At 36.4% G+C, this 27098-nt stretch overlaps 2 protein-coding genes across 2 annotated transcripts in view; one reads left to right on the plus strand and one right to left on the minus strand.

The window, feature by feature from the left end:
- Positions 1 to 4886, plus strand: part of RAB5A (RAB5A, member RAS oncogene family) — a 32214-nt gene extending 27328 nt beyond the window's left edge. Inside the window, exon 6 of the mRNA XM_058553785.1 lies at positions 3450 to 4886. Coding sequence (XP_058409768.1) covers positions 3450 to 3565 — 116 coding nt within the window. The 3' untranslated portion in view covers positions 3566 to 4886. The remainder of the gene's footprint in view (positions 1 to 3449) is intronic.
- Positions 289 to 24090, minus strand: PP2D1 (protein phosphatase 2C like domain containing 1). Its single transcript, XM_058553773.1, has 5 exons — positions 24068 to 24090; positions 19066 to 20129; positions 5098 to 5902; positions 1995 to 2008; positions 289 to 380 (listed from the first exon to the last, which is right to left on the minus strand). Exons 1-5 carry the CDS (start codon positions 24088 to 24090, stop codon positions 289 to 291), a joined length of 1998 nt encoding a protein of 665 aa, XP_058409756.1.
- Between the last annotated feature and the right edge of the window lie 3008 nt (positions 24091 to 27098).

Consider the following 27098-nt stretch of genomic DNA (forward strand, 5'->3'; position numbering starts at 1 on the left):
AATGAGATTTCTTTCTCACTGATTAGTAACTATTTTCGTCTCTTCTTTGCCCTGAATAGAGCACTATTTTTGTTTTTCAAGTTTTAAATCATTGATTATTGACAAATATAACATAGAAAGGTACATGATACATAAGTATACAGATTGACAAATTATTTTAATGCAAATATTATAATGGAAAAACTTTCAAAGCATTGAGGCACAGAGAAAGAGGGGAAGCAGAACAACCTCCAAGCTTTGTATAACCTCAGTGGTCATTTGATGCTACACAGTACTCTTACCTTTCCTTTAAGGGACTTTAAACTGATGATGATTGCTATTCCACAGTTGTTGATTATAGATGATATAGATGTAGTAGTAATAAGGAAGCTTCCTTTTTTCTATAAGAAACATAAAAGTATTTCTATTGACTCTAACCTCTTTCCACTAGTTTTAAGGTGCAGATTCTGTGGGAAGGTCTTGGGTGGCTCTCACAGTTTACTGTCTCCACACTAGTCATATGCCACGTACTCTTCTCGTCCTATAACATCTTTTATTCAGCAGTGGTGATTAACTAGGGTGTCCACATTTCTATCCCCAAATAAGAAATATTCTTTTATATTGAAGTCATACAAATTAACCAATTAACATCTGCTTCAGAGGTTAAAGAAAACTCAGTAAAAGCTGCAAGTACTGTTAGAATATCTTTCACTAGGTGAGAGAGATAATGGTGGCTCATTTAGGAAAAAACTTACCTGTTTGTTGTGTGAAATATTTTCCTGAGAAACTCAGGCTTGCAATTTTCTAGGGAAATAGTAGCACAGTTGTGAAGGATTGTGCCAGCAATATGTTCTTTTTATAAATTGGACAGATTATACCCAGAGCCACATGTGAAAAATTAATAACAGGAATTAAGGAGATAATAGGTCCCTCAAATCAGGCTGAACTTTAAACCTTTCTGAGGGTATGAAGACTCCCCAGATGAGCTTTATTTAATTTGTACATTTTATTCAGATGTGCTAATAAAGTCATTTTTCCAGTCAGAAAGTACCCTACATATTAGAGCTTTTTTTCTGAAATTACAATATTTCTTTCCTTGAAAGAAATCCCAAGTGTAAATTGAATTGTGGCCTTTCCATTTCTTTTACCAGATTAGTAACTTAAAGAAGTCACACAGTACACTCATATTTTCACTATTGATGAAAGGGAGTAGTGGGAGAGAGTACAATAAATTTATCATCTGCTTTTAATTTGATAAGATCTTGAGTGGCTTCTTTCATTGCACATGTTCATGAACTTGATCCAGGATTTTTTAGCTTCTCAACAATCCTAATCAATTCAGAGACAAATTGATAAGCTGCAGTTATCCATATACAAAACAGATGGTACCAACTTCACCTTGGTAACATTTGATAAGACACGAAACAGGAGACGACTACTTTTGAGACCCCCAACATGTGTTTTAGTTTATCTTCACACAGCAAAAATTAACCAATAGAAGTTAAAAGTTCCTAATTTCAGGTTGCTTCCTAATTTCACTCAGATCTAGTTACAGAAAACCCTGGAGAAGTATGCTAAAGGGAGAAATGATCACTCAGTCCAAAACCTAACTTATTGTTAATTATAATAAAGTTTATAATGCTAGTCTACTCTTTGTCCTTACAGGGCTTTGTTTGTAAATACATTTGGCTGGGTATTTACCATTTTATTACCATTTATGCTGCCATTCCTAGAGAAATGGCCCAAGGTGAAGGCTTTTCTTCCCAAACCTCAATGCTCCTGGCTCCCAGATCTATTGCCCAACCCAGCATGTAGGATTTTAAAGATAATTAAACCTGACGTGGAATACTATAACAAATAAAGGATAAAAGATCCAAAATACAACTAGGCTTTTAGATTTTGAAGTAGAGCACGTTCAGCTTTTATGTAACCCAAGCCAAGGTGCTAAGGTAAAGCTAGTGTCTTACCATAGTAGTCTATCCCCAAGGGTGATAGAGACCAGTGTGTCTCGCCACCCTTAAAATCAGTACTCTTGGCAATATTTAAGATTTAATGAAACCAGGACATCAAGGATCTTTGGGATCCAAGCAGACTACATCTAGCAGGTAAATTTTTCAGTCGAGGGAGCAACGCTCCAGAGAACAGCTATTAGCTGTGTCGAGCTTAGCCAAGTTAAAGCCGTAACTGCTGGTTGAGGAGCTTTGTCTAAATGTGGCAAGCCACGCTCATCTGACTCAAGATTGGGAAATAGTTTTTTCAGATAGAGCATTTAGGATCAAATCTACATATATTAGGCAGAGCTACTGGTGAATCAGATTAGGGTGCTTTTTTTTTTTTTTTTTTTTTTTTGGTGAGGAAGATTAGCCCAGAGCTAACATCCGTTGCCAATCCTCCTCTTTTTGCTGAGGAAGATTGGCCCTGGGCTAACATCCCTGCCCATCTTCCTCTACTTTATATGGGATGCCGCCACAGCATGGCTTGACATGCAGTGCGTCGGTGCGCGCCCAAGATCCGAACCCGTGAACCCCGGACCGCGCAGTGGAGCGCGCACACTTAACCACTATGCCGGCCCCCAGATTAGAGTTCTTAATCAGCTAATTGAGAGGAAAATGGTATATATTGGAAGGGCAAAGTCTGTGTAAACTAGAAAGAAAATAGGAGATGCAGTCTCTCGTACTTTAGGTTAGTAATTAGGTTGCACATAAGAGGACAAGTTCTGCTGGGGTAATCGTGATGGTATTTGTTTATATCCCAACTTGTTCCAAAAAGTGTTTGTGATAGTCCAAAGAAAATTATGAGCTGAACTTTTTAACCAGGTTGTCTGGCCATCATCTTTATTAACTTCGATTTTCTTTAAATAATAGAAGTATTAATGATTATGAAATACAGTACTTCTCTGGTTATTAAGTTAATCTGTATAAAGAATTCAATATAGCTCTGGTGAAGTTAAGTTTTAATTGTGTGTCTGCAGCTGGTCCACATTTTACCCTTCCCTCAGTTCACTAAACTCCCTAAGGACAGTGACCAGTATTTTGGTATTTAATAGATGATGCTCAATAAACATTTGAAAAGAATGAACATATGGTTATGTGATACTTTGGGATAACCTGACTGGAAAGGAAGATTATGAGTAAGCAGATGAAAGTTATTCTAATATGAATATTCTTTTTAAAGACCAGCCGTGAGCTAACATCTATTGCCAATCCTCCTCCTTTTTGGTTTTTGTTTGTTTTTCCCTTTTTCTCCCCAAAGCCCCAGTAGATAGTTGTATGTCATAGTTGCACATCCTTCTAGTTGCTGTATGTGGGATGCCACCTCAGCATGGCTGGACAAGCGGTGCGTCCGTGTGCACCCGGGATCTGAACCCGGGCTGCCAATAGTGGAGCGCAGGCACTTAACCGCCAAGCCGCAGGGCCGGCCCCCTAATATGAATATTCTAATTGTGTTTATTTTGATAATTTCTCTCTCAGCTAAAAAGTTGCCAAAGAATGAACCACAGAATCCAGGAGCAAATTCTACCAGAGGAAGAGGAGTAGACCTTACTGAACCCACGCAGCCAACCAGGAGTCAGTGTTGTAGTAACTAAACCTCCAGTTTGAACTAGCTGGAATATTCTTCTGCTTCCTAAATGTTAATAACGGTGGAATTGGAGCATTTAACCAGCCCAGTATGACTTCAAAAAGAAGAGACTTATGATAGAGTCAAGTTTCTAATACAGAATTATTTTAAGTGTTTTGAACTTAATTTTTAATAACATGCATGTGACCCTCTGAATAATGTTTCAGCAGTAGAAGGGGGAAATGAGAGTTGTGTGTACACTTGTTTCCTTGGAAGGTTAGGGGGAATCGTTTCTCATCACCAGGGATGTAGACAAATGACTGTCTGAACCCACAGTTAACCAGCCAGTAATATGAAAAAGATTTGGAACTTATTCATTTGGGCTTTTCAAAAACATTCTTTTTTTAGAAGGGAGTTCTAAAGATACTTGTGCTTAACTGCAGTATTCAGGCAACCAGTAATTTCTCTTAGTATCCATATTTAAAGTGTACATTCCATATTTTAACAAATGAGCCACAAGAAAACAGTCCCACATATTCAGGGGGAAAAAATGAATAATAGTGGCATCTAAATTATAGCCAGTCTTGTTATTTTTTAAATGGAGTAAATCAAATGTAACTCCACCTTGTTTTAGGAATGTGAAAACTGATAAACGTATCTTAATGGATAGTGTTCCCTTCAAACATATGAGCTCTTCTAACAAAAATGAAGCAAACCAGGTATTTGTGATTCTGTTTAATCACTGCTGGCCATTACATAGGGTTTGTTGTTTAGGGGCAGGGAGGGGGCTTTTGTTCCCTTTGGACATAATGTAGTCAATGCACTAACAATTATGTACATTCAAACTTGATTATTTTAAATTTGATCTTCAGCTGTACTGTAAATAGGGTACTGCATTGTAGTCTCCATATATGTTTATTACTTTTCTGTAATATTTAAGAGTTGCTTAAAGTATACAAAATGTACAGTTACTAAAACAGCTAATTTTTTCCTTCTCTCCCCCTTTGAAAGGAAGGGGCTTCAGTTGTTCCTACATGGCTAGAACCATAATAAACAATGTACCAGTAATTTGTAACATAAGTATTGCAATATGTTAGTAACAATCTGGCAGCCTTGTTTTCCAAAGTTCATTTTATTTTCATCAGTTCAGTATATTGCACTAATTGTTTTAGGTATTTTCATTATATGAAATCTACCATGTGTCAGAGATGATTTAATCTATTTAAGTGTTGAACTGCTAGCAGAACTTGTACATTTACAGTAATTCAGAATTAGTAAGGAAAACAGTTCACCAGTGTTTAGTTTTATATTGAGGTGCTCAGGTTGGAATAAAGTGGTATAAAAAGCAAGTATTGGTTTTCTCTCTTTTTTGGCATGGAACAATGAACGTATATAAATGGTATTATGTAACATAAAATCTGCTATTTTCTTTATTTACTACATTCTTAAAAATGATTTGCATGGTATTGATGTATTATCCTAATATCTGGTTCATTGAAGAATTGTCTTTATGTTTTTGTACTCTGGATAATAGAAACTTTATCTTTTATGTCAGAAAACTGATACTCACTTCCATTGAGAAGTATTACCATAACTGTAATGTTGTCTCTGGAGCCAGCTGCTAAAGCAGCATTTACAAGTTCATGGCTAATATACTCAGCTGCACCTTCATAGAAACCCTTGGTGCATGATTCTTTTTCTTTTTCACTTGAATCTTTTGGCACACCATCTACATTGGTTCGTCCATCAGTTTCTTTGTCACTGCAAGGATCACGATGAGTCATTTCTGGTGGAAATGTTTGTTCATTTTTAGGGTTACAAGTGAAACATTTAGAATATTTTGAATCAGACAGATTTTCTTTTGAATTTGTATTTGACACACATTCTTTAGATTCGGATTTATACTGAAACAATATGTGGATATTGCTTTCTGATTTAGTAATGCTTGGTTCATTGATTGGGTAAAACAGAAGCCCTTTGGATGGTGAAGATTTGTTTTGTGTGATAGAACAGTATGTTTCTTTATACACTTGAAACATTGTCATTGCTAGTGCAGTGACTTCCTTTTTATCCAGAACTTCCCAGAGTCCGTTAGTAGCCAAGATAAGGAATTGACATAAGTCATCTATAGGGACAGAAATAGTTTGAGGAGCTGGAATAATGAATTTTTTCAGTTTGAGATTTCCATGAAATCCAAGTCCTCGTGTAGTTTTTATTTGCCCTTCTAGGAGCCCGTATGGTTCATTTGGACTAATTATTGCTCCATTCTCAAGCACTCTTCTTCTTTCCTTTATGTTTCGCGTAGTGTGTTCTTTAGTTAGGCAAAAGCCTTTCCCATTTCTGCATAAGACTGCTTGCACACTACCTAAAAGATTATTTTAAAAAATTGATCCTGGAGATTTAATAACCAATTGTATCAAAGTATGCTGTCAACTTCATTAATTCTGTATTTCAATGCATAAACAGAAAGCAGGCCATTTAAAAAAATATTTTTAAAATATGCATAATACTGATATCATCATTGGAAGATTTATAGTAATTCAGATTTCAAACTGGGAGGAAATCTAGTGTTTAAAAAAATTTAGTGGTTAAAATACTTTATTTAGTATTAAAATAACTAAAACTACAGATAATGAAAAATAACTAAATATTTTACGAAACAGCTTCCGAAAATTATTTATTTTGTAGAGCCAAGAGTTGAACTTTTTTATAACTAACTTATATTCCATAGACCATATTTAAAATGTTTAAATAAATGCCTTTTCAATTAAAACCACAAACTTTGATTTTTTTTTTTTTTTAAAGTGCAGTTTAGTAATTTTGTAACTGGTAAAAGTTAAAACCTGAACATATAGGTATGGGTGATGAAAATATTAGATTGCCGCTGTTAATGTCAGTCTTATGAGGTTTCTAGTATGTGTGGTTAAAAAGAAATTAAGTCAGCTAGGTCTGTGAAGAAAAAATAGTATGTGTTATTAATGTATTAAATGGATAAGAGCTAGCCAACATTAAATTAAACCCTTTGATTGAAAACTGAAATCTTAAAGAGTTGGCTGTAGTTTGCTCATGGTTCAGATGAACTTGTGTTGAGTGCTTCAGTGAAATCTTTGGGAAATCTAAACATAATGCTCTCATCAGATTGTGGGATGGTTGTATTTCCAAAGCTTTCTTTCATTTATAAAAAGAGACTCAGAGTTTTTTTAGTTTGTTAGGAAAAATTGATTTTCCCAAAGTTTTTAGGAACATAATTGTATATTAAAGCATGGGCAATAGTTTTTCTTGATGCATATTCATTTATCACTTATAAAATGATATCTAAATTATTCTGATAGAGTTAATGATGTTTGAATGTTATAATACCTTTCAGAATTCCTGGAATCATGCAAAATTTACAATAGAATATTCTGGTTTCAAACGTGGTGCTGTACCTGGAGTCAAAATTTTGTTGCTATGGGGGTTCAGTTCTAATCCTCCAGTTTTTTAGGTAAAGGAATTTAGGTTTCAGAAGTCTGAGGTCCACATAGCTAGTATTGTTGGACAGAAAGCATAAGTTGGTGAAGCATTAGTGTCAAGCATAGACTGAGCCTACTGCCTCATTTACATAATGGGAATTGTTAATAACTGACCTATTGGATGGGACCAAAAGATGATGATGATGATGTATGTGGAAAATGTTTTGGAAACCTGAAGACTGTATAAATGATGGTCCTCAAAACGACATGACTTCTTTTATTTCTCTGTAGTTTGGTTATTAATATTTTGTATTGTCTTTTCTGCTGGTCATTCTAATTACATTCTACAGAAGGTAAATCAGTAAAATAACTCTTGACTTTTGCTGAAAATTGTAAATTATTACTGTACCAGCAAAGCAACATGGGATGGTATTGAACATGCCAACTCGGTAAAACTGAATTGTTCCATTGGAGGGATGTATGATTTAATAATACCTCTCAAATTAGAAAATTTCTTTATGTGTGTACATTCACATACAAATAGTGCAACTGAACCTCTGAAAACACAGAGGACAATTTGGCTCGGAATAGTCAGATCCACTGACTTGCTAACTGTTTATTTGCATGTGGCAAGCCAAAGCCCACTCAGCAAAAAGAAAAAGCTTTGTTTCTCTGCTGTGTGATTTGAATTTAATACAACTATGTAGCTACAATGGAAGAGTGGTAAACTGGTATTTTGATTTTAGTTGCCTCTGCAGAGAGAGAGCTTGGTAAACATAGCCTTATGCACTATTTGCCACCTTTTTTTTTTTTTTAATTGCCTGGCTAAAGAGTAGACAATGCCATTTTGGCTGATTTTACTATTGTGAACATCCCTTGGGCTCAGCACAATAAAATTTTGTAGAAGAAGGAACATTAAATCCTGGTTGCAGTTTTTGCTCAACCATTGACTTACTGTCTGACTTGAAGTGAGTTCATTTCTTTGACAGTTGATTCATCCTGATAAAAAGGGAAATAGTGCCCTCTGAATAACTCATATCCTTACCTGTGTGAATGGTGCATGAAGGAAAGAGAAAGTGAAGGAGAGATACCTAGCATTTCTCAACTATTCATGCATAGCCCAGGAAGTAGAGGATAAGAAAGATTCAGGCTGTGAAAGAATATTAATAAAAACACATGAAGAAAAATTAGATGTGCAGTTAATAGTTTTATTTCCTGAACCTAGGGTTACATGTGCAGTTAGTGGCAAATGGGGTATTTGAAACAATTGACTACACTAAACTGAAAGCTAGAATAGAATAATGAACAAAACCCCCAAGGAAGATGGGAATTTGGAGGAAGATATAAAAATAACACTGTTATGTCCATTTGTTTGGAGAACTGAAGGAAGAGAGAGGAGCAAGTCATCACAGTTTAAGAGGGAGGACAGATTGGCTTTAAAGAAAGGTTCCTGTAACACCTGTTTGGAGGAAATGAGAATAAGCAGTGAACTGTGTGATGAAGGCCCTTACACAAAAATTTGAATGAATCTGAGCATAAAAAAGAATTCAAATTCCTAGACATAAACTTATTAGCTTTCAGTAGTTTGAGAGATTGTGCTCTTGAGAAAATGTTAGAAAAATGGAACAGAGCTACTGCAAGAGCAACATGTTTAGGGACCTTAATCATATGGGAATTAAAACTGCTTTGAGATGATACTCAAGCTTTTTTGAGATGATGTGTATGGTCAAGCAAGTTGTTCCACATGCAGAGGAAAATGATGTGACTGCCTCCTGCGATGGCTGGGTTATCTCCAACTTGTGAAAAGGAAGAGTATCCCTGTAAACGTGAATGGGCAAGATCAAGATTTTTTTCACATAAAGCCAGCAAGGTCACTTACTGTTGAAGTTAACAGGAAAGTTTTAAGAAAAAACTGGAGGAAAGAGAAAGAGGTTTTATGTGGTATTAAGAAGAGAAAATACACCTAGAGTGCATGAGTGCCCTGGGATAAAAAGATGACATGGTTTAGAAGAAACAGCATGAGGAAGTAGAAAGACTTTGGGAGCCTGACACACTTGGACTGCAGTCCCAACTTTGTGCCTGTGTGACCTTCATTACGTCACTTTATTTCCCTGAGTAACAATTTTCCACCTGTAGTGTTATTTTTTTGGTCAAGGTTACTGTGAGGATTTAAGAAGGTAATTTCATAAGTAGACACCTGATAAAGGTTACTTTGTGTTCCATGAAGAGGAAAGCAGGCGAAGAGGCTATCCAAGAGATGGAGACAAAGCTATAAATGTTATATTGTAGACCCATTTATAAAAAAAGGTGTAAGAAAGTCCTTATGAAGTAGAATTATAGGCTTAAGAGAGTAGGGAGCAGTAACTTGAAACTTGGAAAATGAGGAAATAATTGGGGAAAGAAAAAGCAATTAAACAGGAGCACAAACAAACTAAGGAAATTTAAACAAGAGTGAAGTGTACCTAACTTGGAAGCATAATAGAAATGCATGTAAATGAGATTAGGGAAACAACTTACAACTAGTTTTCTTCGGGACTCTAGTTTTGGCAAAAGAGGCTGAATTTGTATGCATGGACACCGGGTTTATGACTCTTCCTACTGATAATTAGCATGAGAGCCTTACTGATGTGGAGCTAGTCTTCATTGGATGTTCAAAAGATCCCTTTGTTTTGTAAGATGTATGAGCATGAAACTCATGTTCCCTGTTGTACATCTGGAACCTAATGATACTTTACACGTTAGTCTCAACTATTTGTCAAATGTTTGTTGAACGTATTCTCAGAATCAGGTTTGTATGAATATGAGTCCACCACCAACACCCCCCAAAAAGGGAGAGGAGGAAGATAAAGTATATAAAAGATCAATCTTAAGAATATGGTTTCTTTCCTATATGAAATAAGGCAATTCTGGAGTTGAATTAAGTTTTAGGGAAAAAGGATAGGGCTGGAAATAATTTTAAAAGCAATTATTAAACAACTATGAGTGAGCAGAAATATTCACATCTATAAGAATAATCACATATAGACAGGAAAATCACAAAAAGTCAAATGAGATCTGCAAATACAGTATCAGTCATGAATGAAGAAAGTGAAGGCTACATAAGAATGAAGATAACACCGTAACAACAGAAGAAAGCTGTTGGTGTTTCTTTGAAGTAGCAGGACTTAGAGTCTAAAGGAAATAAGTCCTGGCTCACTATTTATGTATACTTATATAATACTCTGGTGAGCTTCAATCTTCTCATGTATTAAAATGTGATTATCCATACCTCAAAGGTTGTGAAGTTTTGATAAAGGATCGATTGGTAAACTTGAGAAGAAGAGAAGGAAGGGGGCTTGAGGTGGCCAACAATTATGGAATTGTGAATAATATAGAAGCAGTGGGTAAAGTCATGGTTGGTGTCTGTATCTAGAGTGAGCCCATGGGACAGAAAACTAGGACACTAGGAAACTTAAGTTTCTGGAGCCTCATTAAAAAGAATTATTAAGAATATGTACAATCTAGATGTAAAAAATATTACAAAGGAACAGTACTGTGGCAGTGTGGGTCTTGGATTGACTCTCACTGGGAGCAAGAGAATATCTGGGTTAATATATATGCTTTGTCATACACATTGATGAGCTAATAAGAAAGTAAAGATTCTCAGGTCAAAAGAGTAATGGCTGAATCCCAGAGTTTGACAACAGCAAAAGCCAGCTTTTACCTGAGGGCATTTATTGAGCTTAATAAGTGAGCTTTGAATTTTCACAGGGTTGTGGAACAGGAGACAAAACCTAGGGCTTGTCCAAAGTGGGGAAGACTAATGATTCTCCCCAACAAAGCTAGGACCCCACAGGACCATGCCCTCACTGAAACAGTGAACCAAAAATAGACATATGCCCCTCACACCCACACTGCCAGAAAAAAATGGACTACTTCAAACTGATGCCCAACAGCAGAGGAAAGAAAGGGAACCACAAAGAATTTGGAACCAACCTCCATGTATTTGTAGTCTGGAAAAACCTCAACTTGATCATTTAATTCAGATTGATAGTGTTAACAGGAGAACATCAGGCAGTAGTAAATGCATACTCTGGATGACACAGACCTCAAATAATTCCCCAAAATATAAATTCTAGGGAATTTCTTCTGCTTCTGGCCAAGATACAATAAGAGTAACTGGATTTACCCTTTCGTTTGTGTTGAGGAGACAGAACTGAGAGTCCAGGGAGACCAAGGCAGCTAGAGTTCACCTAGGACAGAATACCGGAAAGAAGAGAGCTGCACAGAGAATCCCAGAGATCTGCAGAGAAGCTGCCTCAAGTGTTCAGTAGGGTACTGATCAATGTGTGTGTATGAGGAAACCCACCAACATTGGGGAAGAACTATCTGAAAAGGATTGTTGAGAACATTGCCCAGGGTTCACATGGGGCAAGATCAAGGTTTGTTCCCACCAGTCGGACTGGAAAAATATAATTAATGGGTCATTGGGTAGCATACTTAGGAATGTCTTGCCTCAGTAGTGGGAGATAATTTACCCAAATTGGGCACTGATCTGGACCATATCTGACAAATCATAGAAGCAAGATCTGAAAGGATCAAACTGTTTCTAAGTAACTTCATCCCAGAACAAAGCTCAAGAAGATAAGTTCAAAAAAGTATGTCCACATGCTAACCTCTATAACCTGTGAATATGATCTTATTTGGAAAACAAGTTTTTGCAAATGTAATTAAGTTAAGGGTCTTGAGATGAGATCATCCTGGATTATCCAAGTTGGTCCTAAATCCAAGGAGCAGTCTTATAAGAGACAGAGAAGAGACACACAGGGAAAAGAGTAGAAAACCATGTGAAGATAGAGGTGGAGACTGGAGTTTTGCAGCCACAGGCTGAGTGCCTGGAGCCACTAGAAGCTGAAAGAGGCAAGGAAAGATTCTCCCCTAGAGACTTCAGAGGACCTTGCCAACACCTTGATTTTGGGCTTCTGGCCTCCAGAACTGTGAGAGAATGGATTTTTGTTGTTTAAGCTGCCAAGTTTGTGATAATTTGTTATGACAGCCCTAGGAAACTAGAACACCAGGCATGCAAATAAGCAGGAAAATACTACCCAAAAAATGAAAAAATCAATCAATTGAAACCAACCCAGAACTGACACTGATGTTACAATTAGTAGGCAACATTAAAAGTTATAACTGCATTCTATATGTTCAAAAAGTTTACAGACATGAAAGATAACCTTAAAAATAAAATTTTTGAAGATGAAAAATACATTGTTAGAAATAAAAAATATGATGGATGTGAATTATGGCAGATTAGACATTGCAGAAGAAAAGATTAGCGATCTTGAAGACACAGCAATAGAAACTGTCTAAAGCAAAGAATAGAAAAAGAAGTTTTAAAAAATGAAAAGAGCATTAAGGAGCCATGAGACAATTTCAGTTGGCCTAAACTACATAACTGAAATGGCTTAGGAAGAGGAGAAGTTGAGGAGAAAAAAAAACTTGAGGTAAATCACAATCAAATTGCTTAAAACTAATGATAATATCTTTAAAGCAGCCAAAGGAGAAAAACCACATTATGGATGAAGGAACAGAGATAATGGTGACAACAGATTTTTCATGATAAATAATGCAAGCCAGAAGACAGTGGAGTGATATTTCTAACAAACTGAAAGGAAAAAATATCTGTCAACCTAGAATTTTATACCAAATGAGTATATCTTTCAAAAACAAAGTTGTAAATAGAGTCTTGAGAATTTATCACCAGAAGACATTAAAAAACTATTAAAGGAAGTTTTTCAAGCACAAGGAAAATGATCCAGACAAATATAGATCTGCACAAAGGAATAAATATCACCAGGAATGGTAACTACATGGGTAAATATATCACTTTTTCTTACTGAAATCTATTTAAAAGGCAATTGAATGCTTAAATAAACAAAAACAAATATCTATTATACATATATGTTATGTATTATATATATAAAGAGAGAAGTTTTATGTATGTAAACATAAACTTCTTTATTATATACATAAAATTGTGTAATCAAAATAGTATAAAGTCTAGGAGGGAAAAAATAAAAGTATACTGTTGTAAGAATTTTATTCTACATGTAAAGTGGTATAATATCACTTGGAGGTGGACTGTGAGTAGTTAAAGATGTATACTATAAACTCCTAAAATAATATAACAAAGAGTTATAGCTAATAACCCATCAGAGGAGATAGAATGGAATCAAAAAAAAAAGGTCAAAAGAAAGTAGTAAAAGAGGAGGGAAAAAAAGAACAGAACAAATAGGAAAAAAAAATACCAAGATGATAGATGTACACCTAACCATACTAATAATCATATTAAATATAAATAGAATAAACACCCAATTAAAAGGCAGAGACTGTCAGAGTGGATAAAAAAGCAAGGCTCAAATATATGCTGCTTACAATAAGTGCATTTTAAATATGAAGACAAAAATTAAAAGTAAATGAATGGAAAAAAGATATACCATGATAACAATGATCAAGAGCTGGAGTGTCTGTAGTATATCAGACAAAGTAGACATCAGAACAAGAAAATTTTCCAGGGATAAAGAAGGGTATTTCATAATGATAAAGGGTCAATTCAACAAGTGAACGTAATAATCCTAAACATGTATGTACCTAATAAGAGGGCTTCAAAATACTGGAAGCAAAAACTGATAGAGTTTCAAGAAGAAATAGAAAAATCCACAAGTATAATCAGAGATTTAAGTAGCCCTCTCTAAGTAATTGATAGAATAAAAAGTCAGTAAGGACATAGAAGGAAATCAGTAAAGATATTGGAGACTTAAACACTAATGCCAAAAACTTGGCCTAACTGATATTAAGACAACACTCCTCCCAACAATAGCAAAGTACATATTCTTTTCTAAGAGCATACAGAACATTTAGCAAGGTAGACCACAAAACAAATCTCATTAAATTTAGAAGAGTTCAAGTCATATAACGTATGTTCCCTGACTATAATCTAATTAAATTAACTTTTAGGGGAAATGAATTAACAGAATGAAATAAAACACCATAAGCAAGAACCAGTAGAAATCAGAGAGCAGAAACAGACCCACAAAGATATTAGATACTAGAATTATCAGACACACAAAATATTAAGTAAATGTGTAATATATTTTTTAAATAAAACAAATTCATAAATATATGCATAGAGCAACAAAAAGAAATGACCAAAAGATGTAAAAAAAAATTCAACTGACAACAACAACAACAAAAGATTAGGAAAATGGAAGCACTTGAATATATTTTATACAAAGAGAGAATTAGTGAATTGGAAGAGCAATGTGAAGAAGTTGTCCAAAATAAGACACAAAATAAATGGAAAAATGAAAGAGAAGTTAAATTATATTAATGCTACACAAGGTCTAATCAGAACTCCAGAATGAGAAGAAAGAATGAGACAGAGGCAACATTTGAAGAGATAGTGGCTGATGCGAATTGACAAAATCAAGAAGCCAAAAACATCACAAATAGAATTCAAAAAAATCCACTTATAGACACATTGTAGTGAGATTGTGCAGTGTTAAAGACATAGAGATACTAAATGCAGCCAGAGAGAAAAAACAGAGTACTTTCAAAAAGATCTGTCTTTTTTATCAGCAACAATAGAAGCCAGAAAAGGGTAGAAAGAGATATTCAAAATGCTAAGAGAAAATACCTGTCAAATGAGAATTCTTTACTCAACAAAAATGTCTTTCAAGAGAGAGAAGGGAATAAAAACAGTTTCACACAGTCTGAGTTTGCTGCCAACAGATGCTCACTAACAGAAATACTGAAGGTTGTATTTCAGGCAGGAGGGAAAATATTCCAGATGACAGAAGGAAGGATACAGACGGTAGTGAATGTATGCATAAAGATATAAAAATATTGGGAATGGCCTGGAGGCATAGCAGTTAAGTTCATGCGTTCCACTTTGGCCGTCTGGGGATGGCTGGTTTGAATCCTGGGTGCAGACCTACTCACTGCTCATCAAGCCATGCTGAGATGGCATCCCATATAGAAGAGCTACAACTCTACAAGTATGATACACAACTGTGGAGTGGGGCTTTGGGGAGAAAAAAAGAAAAAGAGGAAGATTGACAACAGATGTTAGCTTAGGGCCAACCTTTCTTGAAAAAAAATGCTAAAAAACAAAGATAAACAAATATCAAACATATAAACCAAAAATAATATATCATAACATTTTTTTAAATGGAACTAAAATAACAATATAATACAAGTTCGGAGAGGGTTAATTGAATTAAAGTGTTCTAGAGTCCTTGTACTGCTTGGAATGAGGGTAAGACAGTGGTTAACTTTAGAGTGTGATAAGTCAAGAATGCATTTGGGAAGGGGCACACAGATTTTTTTTTTTGAATAAACATGGTGGAACAACAGAGTAAGGATCTCTGAAAATCTATTCCTCAATAAAAGCATTGAGAGCACTGGCAAAAACTGTTAGAGTCAACTTTTTCAGAATGCTGGAATTTAACCAAATGCTTGCAAAAATCTGAGCATTATTGAAGAAAAACAACTTAAACTAGGTAAAGTCAGAAGAGTCTGTGGCCTTGTATCTTGACCTACTCCCAACCACTTCTCTTCAGCTCTGCAGTAGCCTTGAAAACCAAAAGATTCATAACAATGTTAGCTGTGAAAACCAACACTCTACTAGCCTCTACAGGAGAAAGGGTGGTTTTGGACTTCCCTAAAAAAAATCCATCCCCAGAGAATTGTCACTATTCTGACTATCTTGCGCTCTCTGAAAAAAACTCCATTCTCAAGCCCTGTCATTATTTGACCTGACTCAGAGCTTACTCTATGCAAATAAACTATCCTCAGGGTGTTTGTCAAAAACAATCAGCAGCAATTGATTAAAATCACAGCTGCTTGAGGCAGTGAAAGCATTTGGGCTGACAAGAGGCTGACCAAAAAAAATGTATAAGAAAAAGCTGAAGAATGAGAATCCATCGGGGGTTTTGAAAAGCTCAGACATGTTCCTGGAAAAATAGAAGAGCATGCACATGTGCAGGCTGTATATGCACCCAGGACCTGAAAAGGCTCTAAATTCTCACCTATGACTGATCTTGAGGCTCTACCCAAGCAGGAAGTAAAAGCTAAGGCAGATTGTAAACTGCCTGCCATTTCTTACAAGATATGCCTCAACAAAGACACAGAGGCCCTCAACAAACAACAGAAAACTTACTAGTTCAAGGCATTTAAGACAATCTCCACTTAGTCATTAGCTGACCACTAAGATAACCAAACAATCATAGATTTTGTGTCTGCACATGACATAGAGTAGACTTCACAGAATTAGTCCATGAAAGTCACAAAACAAACGGGGGCAACAACAAATCCTAGAAAGGGAGGGCACGTATGTTATTTTAAATGTCCAGTTTTCAACAAAAAATAATGATGAGACAAGAAAAGAAACATGAAGGTATAGCCCCATACACAGGAAAAAAGTCAATAGAAACTGTCCCTGAGGAAGTCCAAGCATTGGACTTACTGGACAAAAATTTTTAAAAAGTTATAAATATGTTTAAAGGGAAATATGGCTAACAACTATGAAAAGCATGAGAACAATGATTCACCAAATAGAGAATATCAATAAAGAGATAGAAATTATAACAAAGAAGCAAATAGAAATTCTGGAGTTGAAAAGTACAATAAATGAAAAATTCCCTAGAACAAGCAGAAGAATAAGAAAATTGAAGATTGGTAAGTCTGAAAAATAGAAATTATCCAGTCTGAAAAATAGAAAAAAAAGAATGAAGAAAAATGAACAGAGTCTCAGAGACCTATGGGACACCACCAAGTATACCAACACACAAATAATGCGAGTCCAAGAAGGAGAGAAGAAAAGTGGGCAAAAGTGATATTTTTAAAAATACCCAAAAACTACCCAAATTTGAGGAAAAACATTAATCTATACATCCAAGAAGCTCAACAAACTCTAAGTAGGATAAACTAAAAGATATCAGTATTAAACATATCATAGTCAAAATATCAAAAGGCAAAGACAAAGAGAGAACCTTTCTTTTTTGGTGAGGAAGATTGGCCCTGAGCTAACGTCTGTTGTCAATCCTCCTCTTTTTGCTTGAGGAAGATTGTCATTGAGCTAACATCTGTGCCAATCTTCCTCTATGTTGTATGTGGGATGCTGCCACAGCATGGCTTGATGAGTGGTGTGTAGGTCCACGCTCAGGATCCGAACCTGCTAGCCCTGGGCCACCCAAGCAGAGCATGCAAACCTAACCACTATGCCACCGGGCCGGCCCCCCAAAGAGAGAATCTTAAAAGTAGCATGAGAAAAATGACTCACCATATATAAGGGCTACTCAATAAGATTAAGAGTTTATGTCTCATCAGAAACCATGGAGACTAGATGGCAATGGAATGACATATTTAAAATGCAGAACTATCCTTTTAAAAATGAAGAAGAAATTAAGACATTCGCAGATAAACAAAGACTGAGAGAATTCATCACTAGCAGACTTGTCATACAGGAAATACTAAAGAGAGTCCTTCAGGTTAAAATGAAAACGCTCGATTGTAACTCAAATCCATACAAAGAAAGAAAGGTAACTTATATAGGTAAATATAAAACAGTAAAAATGCATTTTCATTTTTAATTCTTTTAATTATTTGTTCATTCATTTTTAATGCTTTTCTTCTCCTGTCTGATTTTTTTAAAGCTGCATAAAACAATAATTATGAAACTTTGTAGGCTTATAATATATAAAGATATGATTCTATGAATATAGAGTACAGAGGAGGGTGGAGGAAATAGAGCTATATTGGACAAAGATATTGTATACATCTTTTGAAATTAAGTTGACACTAATCCAAGCCAAATTATTTTTAAGTTAAGATGTTATTATAATGCTCAGGACAGCCATTAGGAAAATAAGTTTTAAAAATATATAGTAAGACAAACACAGGAGTTAAAATGGTATACCAGAAAATATCTATTTAACACAAAAGCAAGTAGTAATGGAGGAATAGAGAAACAAAAGAAATATAAGACATATAGAAAGCAAACAGCAAAATGTCTGACATAAATCCTACCCTATAATTAACTACATTAAACGTAAATGAATTAAATACTTGAATCAGAAGGCAACCATTGGCAGAATGGAAAAACAAATAAACAAACAAACATGGTAGCAGGCTGAATAAAGGCCCTGGAGATATCAGGACCTAATCCTTGGAGCCTACACAATGTTGTATGTCAAATATCTTTAAAAAATGGTATTTATATATCATTAGATATCAGGGTTCTTGTAAGACTAAATGAGAAATTACTCTGTATTCAATATTCAATAAGTGAACACTATCATTAATAATAATTTTATCCATGAAAGGGGTGGTGGAACTCTAATTAAGCATCTCATGGAACTGAGCGTGGACCTCAGGTTACCTTTGCTAAAACTGTTTTACCTCTGTGCTTTCCATTTTGGGAAGCTCCTAAGTTAGAATTTTAGCACTGAAGGACAAAAGAATTGTTTCCTGAAATAGAATAAAAAGAATACAGCCAAATTTTTGGAGAAGAAGAGAATTTAAGCCCATAAAACTGAGGCATGAACTATTGTTTTATCTAAGATGAAATTGATGCCACTTGGCCAGTAAGCACAAGAGTGATCTATTGCAAATGTATCAGTTATCAGAATAACTGACCAGTTTGAACACCTGTACTCACAACACTCAAAGAACTTTCCATTCTCCTGAAAAAGAGAAGTGTGGGAAATGTTTTTTGTTTCACTCAGATCTAAGCAAATGTAATATATTTGTTTTGCCTTTATCAACAGCTGTATTGCTACCCCATTTAGAAGATTTAATGTTTTGGTCACATTATTTCATATATGTGCCTCCTTGAAAAATAATTACAATTATTTTTGTTCCTACAATCTGCATTTAAACTGTGGTTATTGACAGTTTCTTAAATTGGTCAGTGAAATTCTAGGCATTAATTACTCACTAAATAATAGGTCACTAAGTAATTCCAGAAGCATGAGAGGCTTTGCTGCCAGGAATAAAAAATGTTAAGGTGTAACCTGGCAGTATTCAATGTACATACCAGTGTTTGCAATGTGTAGTACTCCAGAAATTATTCGTGGCATCGTCTGGGAAGAGACCCTCTCTGCCAAACTGTAATGGTCATTGATTCTTCTCCAAGTCTTCCTGGAGTTGGGACTTTCAGTGTTACCTTCCAATATACAAGTAACTGCAGAGCAGCCACTCCATCGAACCCTGGACACTTCTTTCCTTCCAAGACGTAAAAGCCTATCCATTCTCCAAAATGCTTTTGCAAAGGCTTTGTGTATGTTCTCATACTCAGACCCCAATGCTTTTCCCCATTTCTTTACGGTGGAGAAAAGGTCTTCTAGAGCTGTGTATTCTTCCGTAAACACTGTGTGAAAGGAATCGATTACTTTTTGCTCTTCAGGGGTCATTTGGTAGGAAGGATCAAGTCTGGAAAGTTGTTGGAGAAGTAAAACTGGGAGTTCCATTGAAGACAAGTCTGCCGCTGAAGCACCATGATGCCCATCAAACAAACCAAAAAAACACACATTGGGTTTATTGCCAAAATTATTCACTACAGTGAATTTATCATTCATGTCAACTTTCCATGTAGAATTCCTGTCTTCACAAATGGCTACTCCTTTAATTAATAGATGGCAGATTTTTTGAGAATATATGAAACTCCTATGAATGTTGTCAATAATCTTATAGTATGCTGGTATTTGTTTCTTCCAAAGTACCTCAAAAGCATTATTAATACTCTGTAGGAATTTTTCACTGAACATAAAAGATGACAGTAGTTTAGTAATTATAAACTGTCTCTGAATAGCAATTACTGAGGGCTCTGGTTTCTTTCCACCCATCCATTGAAAACCCAATGTGGCCAGAGCTACATGTTGCTTTTTATGGGAGAAGATTCCAGGTAGGTCAATTTCGTCCTTGCATATGGAACAGGGAAATGTGATCCCTTGTTCATAGACCTGCTCATCATGGTCTTCAGAGTCTCTTGATGGTCTCTTCTCTCTTCTAAAATGCTTTCTTTCCCATGAAGCTGGGATTTCCACATCTGCGTCAATGGCCAGTCTTCTCATATTCCAAACCCTTGATTTCCAAGAGAGTCTGCAAACAAGATGAAAGATATTTACATACCAGGAATGATTCAATGAAAATCACTTCAAGTAGGCCCTTATCTTTGCAATTTGCTTTGGCACCTCACAATTTTATATAGGCCTAGAATTGAATATTCTAATGCATCTTTCTGTGATTCCCAAAAAAAACACATAGCAAATACTCAATGAATTGGTGATTGACCTGCATATGCCTGAATGAAATTAGACAAAATCTCCACCAAGTCAGCTAGACATCTAAGAACAAATACTCAGAGAAATCAGCACAATATTTTATCCCAGCCATGTGAAAGTATATGATTGAGACCTCAGAATTTGATTTCAAATACGAGCATAATTATTTTGATACTCCATTTTATCTTGCTTAAAGCACTTTTGTCCTAATTAAAGGGTTAACAATAAAATGAATGGGAGATTCCAAAACCAAGCAGAATAATAAAAAGACTTGACAGTGAGGACAGAATTTTTCAGGACTACAATGGGAAAGATGTGTGGACTGAGGAAAGGAAGGAGAGATGTGGAGCTGGATGATAAATATCTGGAGGGCAGGCACCCTTTCTTATACTCTTTCTTATCAGAAGCATCTAGAATAGTACTCAGCACATGGGTCCATTTTTATCCATTTTATGAACAATTCCTAGGGCATGAGGTTTTTGCAGGGGCCTATGGAAATGTTAGAGACCTGAAAATAAATTCTTTGGTTATAAAATATTTTAAAACCTGAAAAATCAAAGTTAATAGCTCTAAATGCTTATGAAGTGTGACATTTTGCAAACTAGTTAACTTCAACTCAACTCATATATAAATTGTATTTAATATGGTACATTTAATGTGTTAGATGTGATAAGGAGTGGGGCCTACAACAGTAAGAATGCCTGGAGCCCACAGGGACTGAACATATCCTGGGCATAATAACAGGTGTTCAACAATGTTGATGGTTGTGGAAATAAGAAATGAGCCCATTTAGTAATAATGACAAAATAATAATAATAATATCTTTTAGCATAAAAGTAACATAATCATTTTTTTAAAAGTTCAATACAGAAAGATACAAAGTAGAAATGAAAGAATGTTCTCCTTGCTTCTCCACCGTACTCCCAACTCCCAAATCCAGTAGTAATTAACAGCTTGTTATCTATTTTTCCATATATAATATAAAAATATGTTAATTATATTAATATAACATAGCAATACTATTAATATATAACAAATATATTATTAATAATATATGATATATTAATATGTTAATTACACAAATATATTTATATATGTAATATTACGTATATAATCTTTTCTGAAATGTAAGTGGGGTCATATTTTGCATATCATCCTAGAATCTGCCATTTTCACTCAACACTATGTCATGGCCTGGTATTGAAAGTCCAAGTATTGAAAGTTTGAATATGGTGAGACAAAACAATATACTGTGAACAATGTAGACTTCGGATTAAAAAAAAACTCTCTTCACTTATAACTGTATGACCTTAGTCAAGTTACTCAATTTCTCTGAGCATCTGTTTTCTTCTCTGTAAAGCGAATAGGGCTGTTTTTAGCATCAAATGAGATAAATGGTGAAACAATTGGCAATAGGGGAAGCTCGAAAAATTCCTGCTCCTACCCTAAGTGAAAAGGACACTGAGGACTGTATCAAATGAAAACATATTACATTAGGACATGAAATTGTAATGCTTAGGGAGAAATGTGTTCCGTATAAAACTAATGTAAGAAAAAATCAGTAAACCAACACTGGGATTTTTTTAACAGTAGAACCTGATCTGAGTATTTCAGAATTATGTAATGTGTATTTTTTAATACATTGTGGTAAACTGTTTGTATCATCATTTGGTTACAGCTATGTTACTCAGTTAACAAATAATAATAAACTGAACAAATAAAATAGAACACAATTTTGAGAAATGCATGTAAATTGAAAATGAATGAATGGTTAGAAGTCAGTAAAAAAAAAAAGAATGCATAAGTAAAATAATATAATGGCTACAAAAAATAGGCAAATATCTTTAAGATTCTTGCCAGTAAATTTTTCATCTTATAAACTATGCAAAAATCTTATTTCTAGGAATGAAAGACTGATAAATGATAAATAAAATGATGCGCTATGTGTCAGGCAAAAGGGCTTTAGAACCTTCATATATGGTTTACACATGGCCATGTAATTAAAAATTAAGGAAATAAGCAAGGCGCTAAGGAGTTTGAAGTGTTCTGTTATTCTCCTTATTTGTATTCAGTTCCCTGAAGTACACGGCTATATTGGATACAGCTCCTTGTCCCTACAGTAAAATTTTGTTTATACATTTCAACTTCCTAAATGCTTCTAGAACTATTAGCACATTAACAAGCCTTCCTGGCTTTGCCTCACCAACAAATTGTTGTTTCTTTTTCTTAATGGAAAATTTAAAAATTACACAAAAATAGAAGAACATAATTAGCCCCCATAAAGCCATCACCACCTTCAACCATTATCAAGATTTTTCACTCTCATTGCATCTGTGTCCTTAGCCACTTTATTTTATTTATTTTTTACTGGAGCATTTTAAAGCAAATCCCCAAATTATATGAGTTTCACTCATAAATGCTTCAGTCTCCTCAGCAGATTTGATCAGTATTTATTCACTTCTTCAACACCTACAATAAGCCATCTGTAGGATATGGTGCTGAAGATGCACAGACGGATAAGGCTTGTTTCCTGCCCTTGAAACTAGGAGGGAAGGAGTTTGCAGCGCCATCCATAAGCTCATACAAAGCATTTAACAGGTCAGAGGGAGCCCAGGACAGAGCCCCGTCACAGTGCCCAGCCAGGACTTAATCCTTCATCTAGCTAGAATGGCGTCATGAGACCTGAGAAGCTGACCTAGAAAAACTCACAGTTGAGAGATATCAGCAAGGGGTCCAAGGCAAACCCAGGGAAATGACCAGTTAGCAGGCAGAAGGAGGAAGAGGACCCAGCAAAGGAAATGGACAGGCAAGCACAGAAATAGGGGGAAGAAAATGGGTACTGGCAAAGCTTTTAAGCTCTTCTGACCGAAATGTATATCAAATATTTTTAATTGCTATTGTTTGGTAATATTCATGTAAAGGATACAGTTTTTCTGAGGCTTGATGAACTTTTGGGACATAGGTAAGGCACCCTAATACTATTATTTGACCTAGAGTCAACCACTTATGTCCGAACTTCATTTTTCTGTTTATAGGGGACAGTTATAATACAGCTCCCTCTCACATTGAGTCATTCTTAGAATATAATGCGTTATTCATATTTCCATTCATTCATTCAACAAATACTTGAGTGTCTGCAATATGCCAGGTACTGTTTTATTTGCTAGGTATAAGCAGTGAACAAAACAGGCATGGTCTGGGATGAAGCTTATATTCTGATACGAAAGACAGACAATAAATAAAGGAAACATGTCAACATATAATATAAGATAGAGATAGGTACCATCATGAAAAATATAGCAGAGTAAGAGTAAAGAGAAGGATGGAGGTCCTCTTTTGTATAAGGTGTTCAGAGAAATATATGACGCTTCAACATACATAGTCCAACAGGAAGCCGAGATTTCATTTTTTTTTTTTTAGTGAGGAAGATTAGCCCTGAGCTAACATCTGTTGCCAATCCTCCTCTTTTTGCTGAGGAAGATTGGCCCTGGGCTAACATCTGTGCCCATCTTCCTCTGCTTTTTTGTGCGATGCATGCCACAGCATGGCTTGATAAGCGGTGCGTAGGTCCCCCCCGAGGATCCGAACCTGCGAACGCCGGGCCACCGAAGCAGAGCATGCGAACTTAACCACTACGCCACTGGGCTGGCCCCCGAGATTTCATTTGATTACCAGGAAAGTGGGGGAAAAGGAATACTGAAATTATAATTGTTCATTGACTACATTTGTAATCCAATAAAAAAGAAGAAAATTTACCTGAAATCACTATTAATTTCCATGTTTCCTTGGAATTGTTACCTTCTTTCGCCCTCACTTGACCACCTTTCCCTAGCCTCTGTTCCTCCGACTTGGGTAGTGACGGCGGCGGCAGCAGTGGAGGTGGTGGTCATGGTGATGATGGTGGTGGCGGGGGCTCCACTGACCTGATGGTAGACCTCTGTGTGTGGAATGTTTGCCACATCACCTGGAACCTCGGCCAGAACTCACTTTGTGATTCTGAAGGACTATGAAGTAATAAGGTCACAAATTGTGTTAAGTACACAAACTTGTCTTTGAAATTTCTGAAAGAAGGATCGTTCATTAAATACACTGTCTGATGCCTATAGAATAGGATAAAAAATAAATAAAAAGGAGTGACTATCAAGTAAGTTTTTTTTCTTCTAAGTTGTGGCACTTTTAAAATAGTGATTCCGGGAGACTATCCTTAATGTATAGATGAGTTACATTCCCACTCAGGGGTGAGGTATCTCAGGCCATCTCTCCAGGGCACCCCCTCCAACCAGCCCTGTAGAGCCTGCCCACTCCATCTTGCTGCCCCAAGTCACTGCCTGAAAGTTGCTGACCTTGTTTGGACTGTTGTTTTGATTCTTGAGCCTGCCTTCACTTCTGGCCAATATCTTTAGTTCCTAGGTTCTTAATTCACAGCAGCATTCTACTCTCTCACCCCAGGCTGGATTAGAATTAGAGTCCTAGAGCAGCTGGTTTGCACATTGAAGGAGTTTGGACAAGCCCAACGGCTTACTGGGCATCTCCATGGGGATGTATCACAGTCAACTCAAAGTCAACATGTCCAAAATGGAACTCACCACCTTTCCTCTAGAATCTTCTCCTACCATTAACTTGGTTAGGCTGGAAACTATGTTTCCCAGAATCCTTTTTCCTGCGTGGTTCCAGGTTAGCATCGGCCAAGAAAGATATTTGGTGCCACTATATCTGAATGCCCTCACGGCTCAGTGAGATGACCCACAGATGCAGAGGTACCTGGAAGGTTCCAGCTTGTCCTTGCTTCTTCTACTCTGCTTCCAGCTCTTCCTCCAGACTGCAGGCCCTGCTGACCAATAGCAGCCCCAGATCCATCAGCAGACTCCTGCCTGTGGACGCACCAAGGCAAATGCTTCCTCTAGACTTCTCCACCAGCCTTTCCTTTGTGGTCCTACTTTGGCAGCTGGATATCCTTGCCTTCTCAGACTGACTGATTGGGCACTTCTCTGGTTCTCCAACTCCCCTTCCCAGATGTTCAATTGGGCAGCTCCTCTCACAAACTGTGTAAGGTCTAATTTCAACAATGAATTCTTCATTCCATAACTCGTAGGGTTTGGCTTTTCTGATTGAACCCTAGCTGATACAGGCACCACCGATACACGACCACCACCCTGTCCTCCCTTGCAGGATATATTCAATCGATTACTATTGCCTGTCAGATCTCTCTCTTCAATATCCCTCTACTCTTCCACTTGTCTCCTTCCCTACTGCTATCACACTGTTCTAGAGTACCAAAATATTTTGCCTGGGTTACCGCACTGGCCTCCTAGCTGATCTACTGCTTCCAGTCTGGTTGTCTCTCAGTGCATTCCCCTTGGAGCAGCCAGAAGTGATCCAACTGCCTAAGGCTTGTCACTGCCTTGCCTTTATTCTTTTGTGTGTGTGTGTGAGGAAGATCAGCCCTGAGCTAACATCCATGCTAATCATCCTCTTTTTTTCGCTGAGGAAGACTGGCTCTCAGCTAACATCTATTGTCAATCCTCCTTTTTTTTTTTGCCCCCCAAAGCCACAGTAGACAGTTGTATGTCATAGTTGCACATCCTTCTAGTTGCTGTATGTGGGACATGGCCTCAGCGTGGCCAGAGAAGCGGTGCGTCAGTGCACGCCCGGGATCCAAACCGGGGCCGCCAGCAGTGGAGCGCGCGCACCCAACCGCTAAGTTACGGGGCCGGCCCTGCCCTTATTCTTGGGACAAACTCCTTAATGTGTTTGATGAAGCTCTGACTCCCATGGCTTCTGCTAACTTGTCTAGCCTCACCTCTCATCATTGCTACCTCACCCCGGCCAGTATTGTGTAGAGTCATTAAACAAATCTTTGCCAGTTTGGTAGGAAACGGTATTCAATTGTTTTAATCTGAATTTGTTACTATTGAATTGCTTTTTAATTCACACCAGGCAAGCAGGTATTGCATATTCATTTCTGGCAGCCACATCATCTCCATGCCAGTGGAAGTGGGGGAAGGTTAATGAGGCAGCTCCTTCAAGCAAGTACTGAGTCTCCTACTGTAGGCTCCCGCTCCCTGGGGTGGGGTCAGGCATCTTGCAGGGCGGCTGTGGTCTCATATCTCACCTCCACATGCAGCCCTCAGGCCCGGTGGTGATTAGGGTGCTAAGAAAATCTCCTTACGGAAGTTAACTGGTGACTTAATATTAACTTCTTTCCAGAGAGGCAAAAATAGAGAAAATATATTTCTGAAATACTTCCCAAGGGGGAAGATGGGAGTATCTCTACTTGGGGTCTCAGTAGCTTGTTTTCTTCCAAAGTGCATTTGCTGTCTGTTAATTTTGTCTATGTATTAATTGATTATTTTATTTATGTTATTTATTTTATTGACTTAAATAAAAACATGTACTTTTACTTATTTACCAGATACCCAATTAATGCATTCCCCTTTTTAAAATATTCAAACAATTCAAAAATATGTAAACGAAAAGCAGAGGTCTCCCTTTCCCCAAGGTAACCATTGCCAAAAATTGGGTATGTATTGTTCCAGACCAGTTTCAATGTATTTTCATATATACATGAAAACATAGACGCAATCTATTTTTAAATTTAGATTTAGTTTGCATACAGTCAATTGCACAAATTCTAAATGAACAGCTTGATAAATTTTTATATAGGAATACACTTGTGAACTCCATTAAGTCTTGTTTTCTGTATTTTTAAAAATAACTTCGCAACATAATCGTAATATTATTCTGTGAATGTTTTCTGTCACTTACTAGTATGGGGTGGGGATTTTTC

The sequence above is a fragment of the Diceros bicornis genome, chromosome 2 (genome assembly GCF_020826845.1).
Source record: "Diceros bicornis minor isolate mBicDic1 chromosome 2, mDicBic1.mat.cur, whole genome shotgun sequence".
NCBI lineage: Eukaryota > Metazoa > Chordata > Mammalia > Perissodactyla > Rhinocerotidae > Diceros > Diceros bicornis.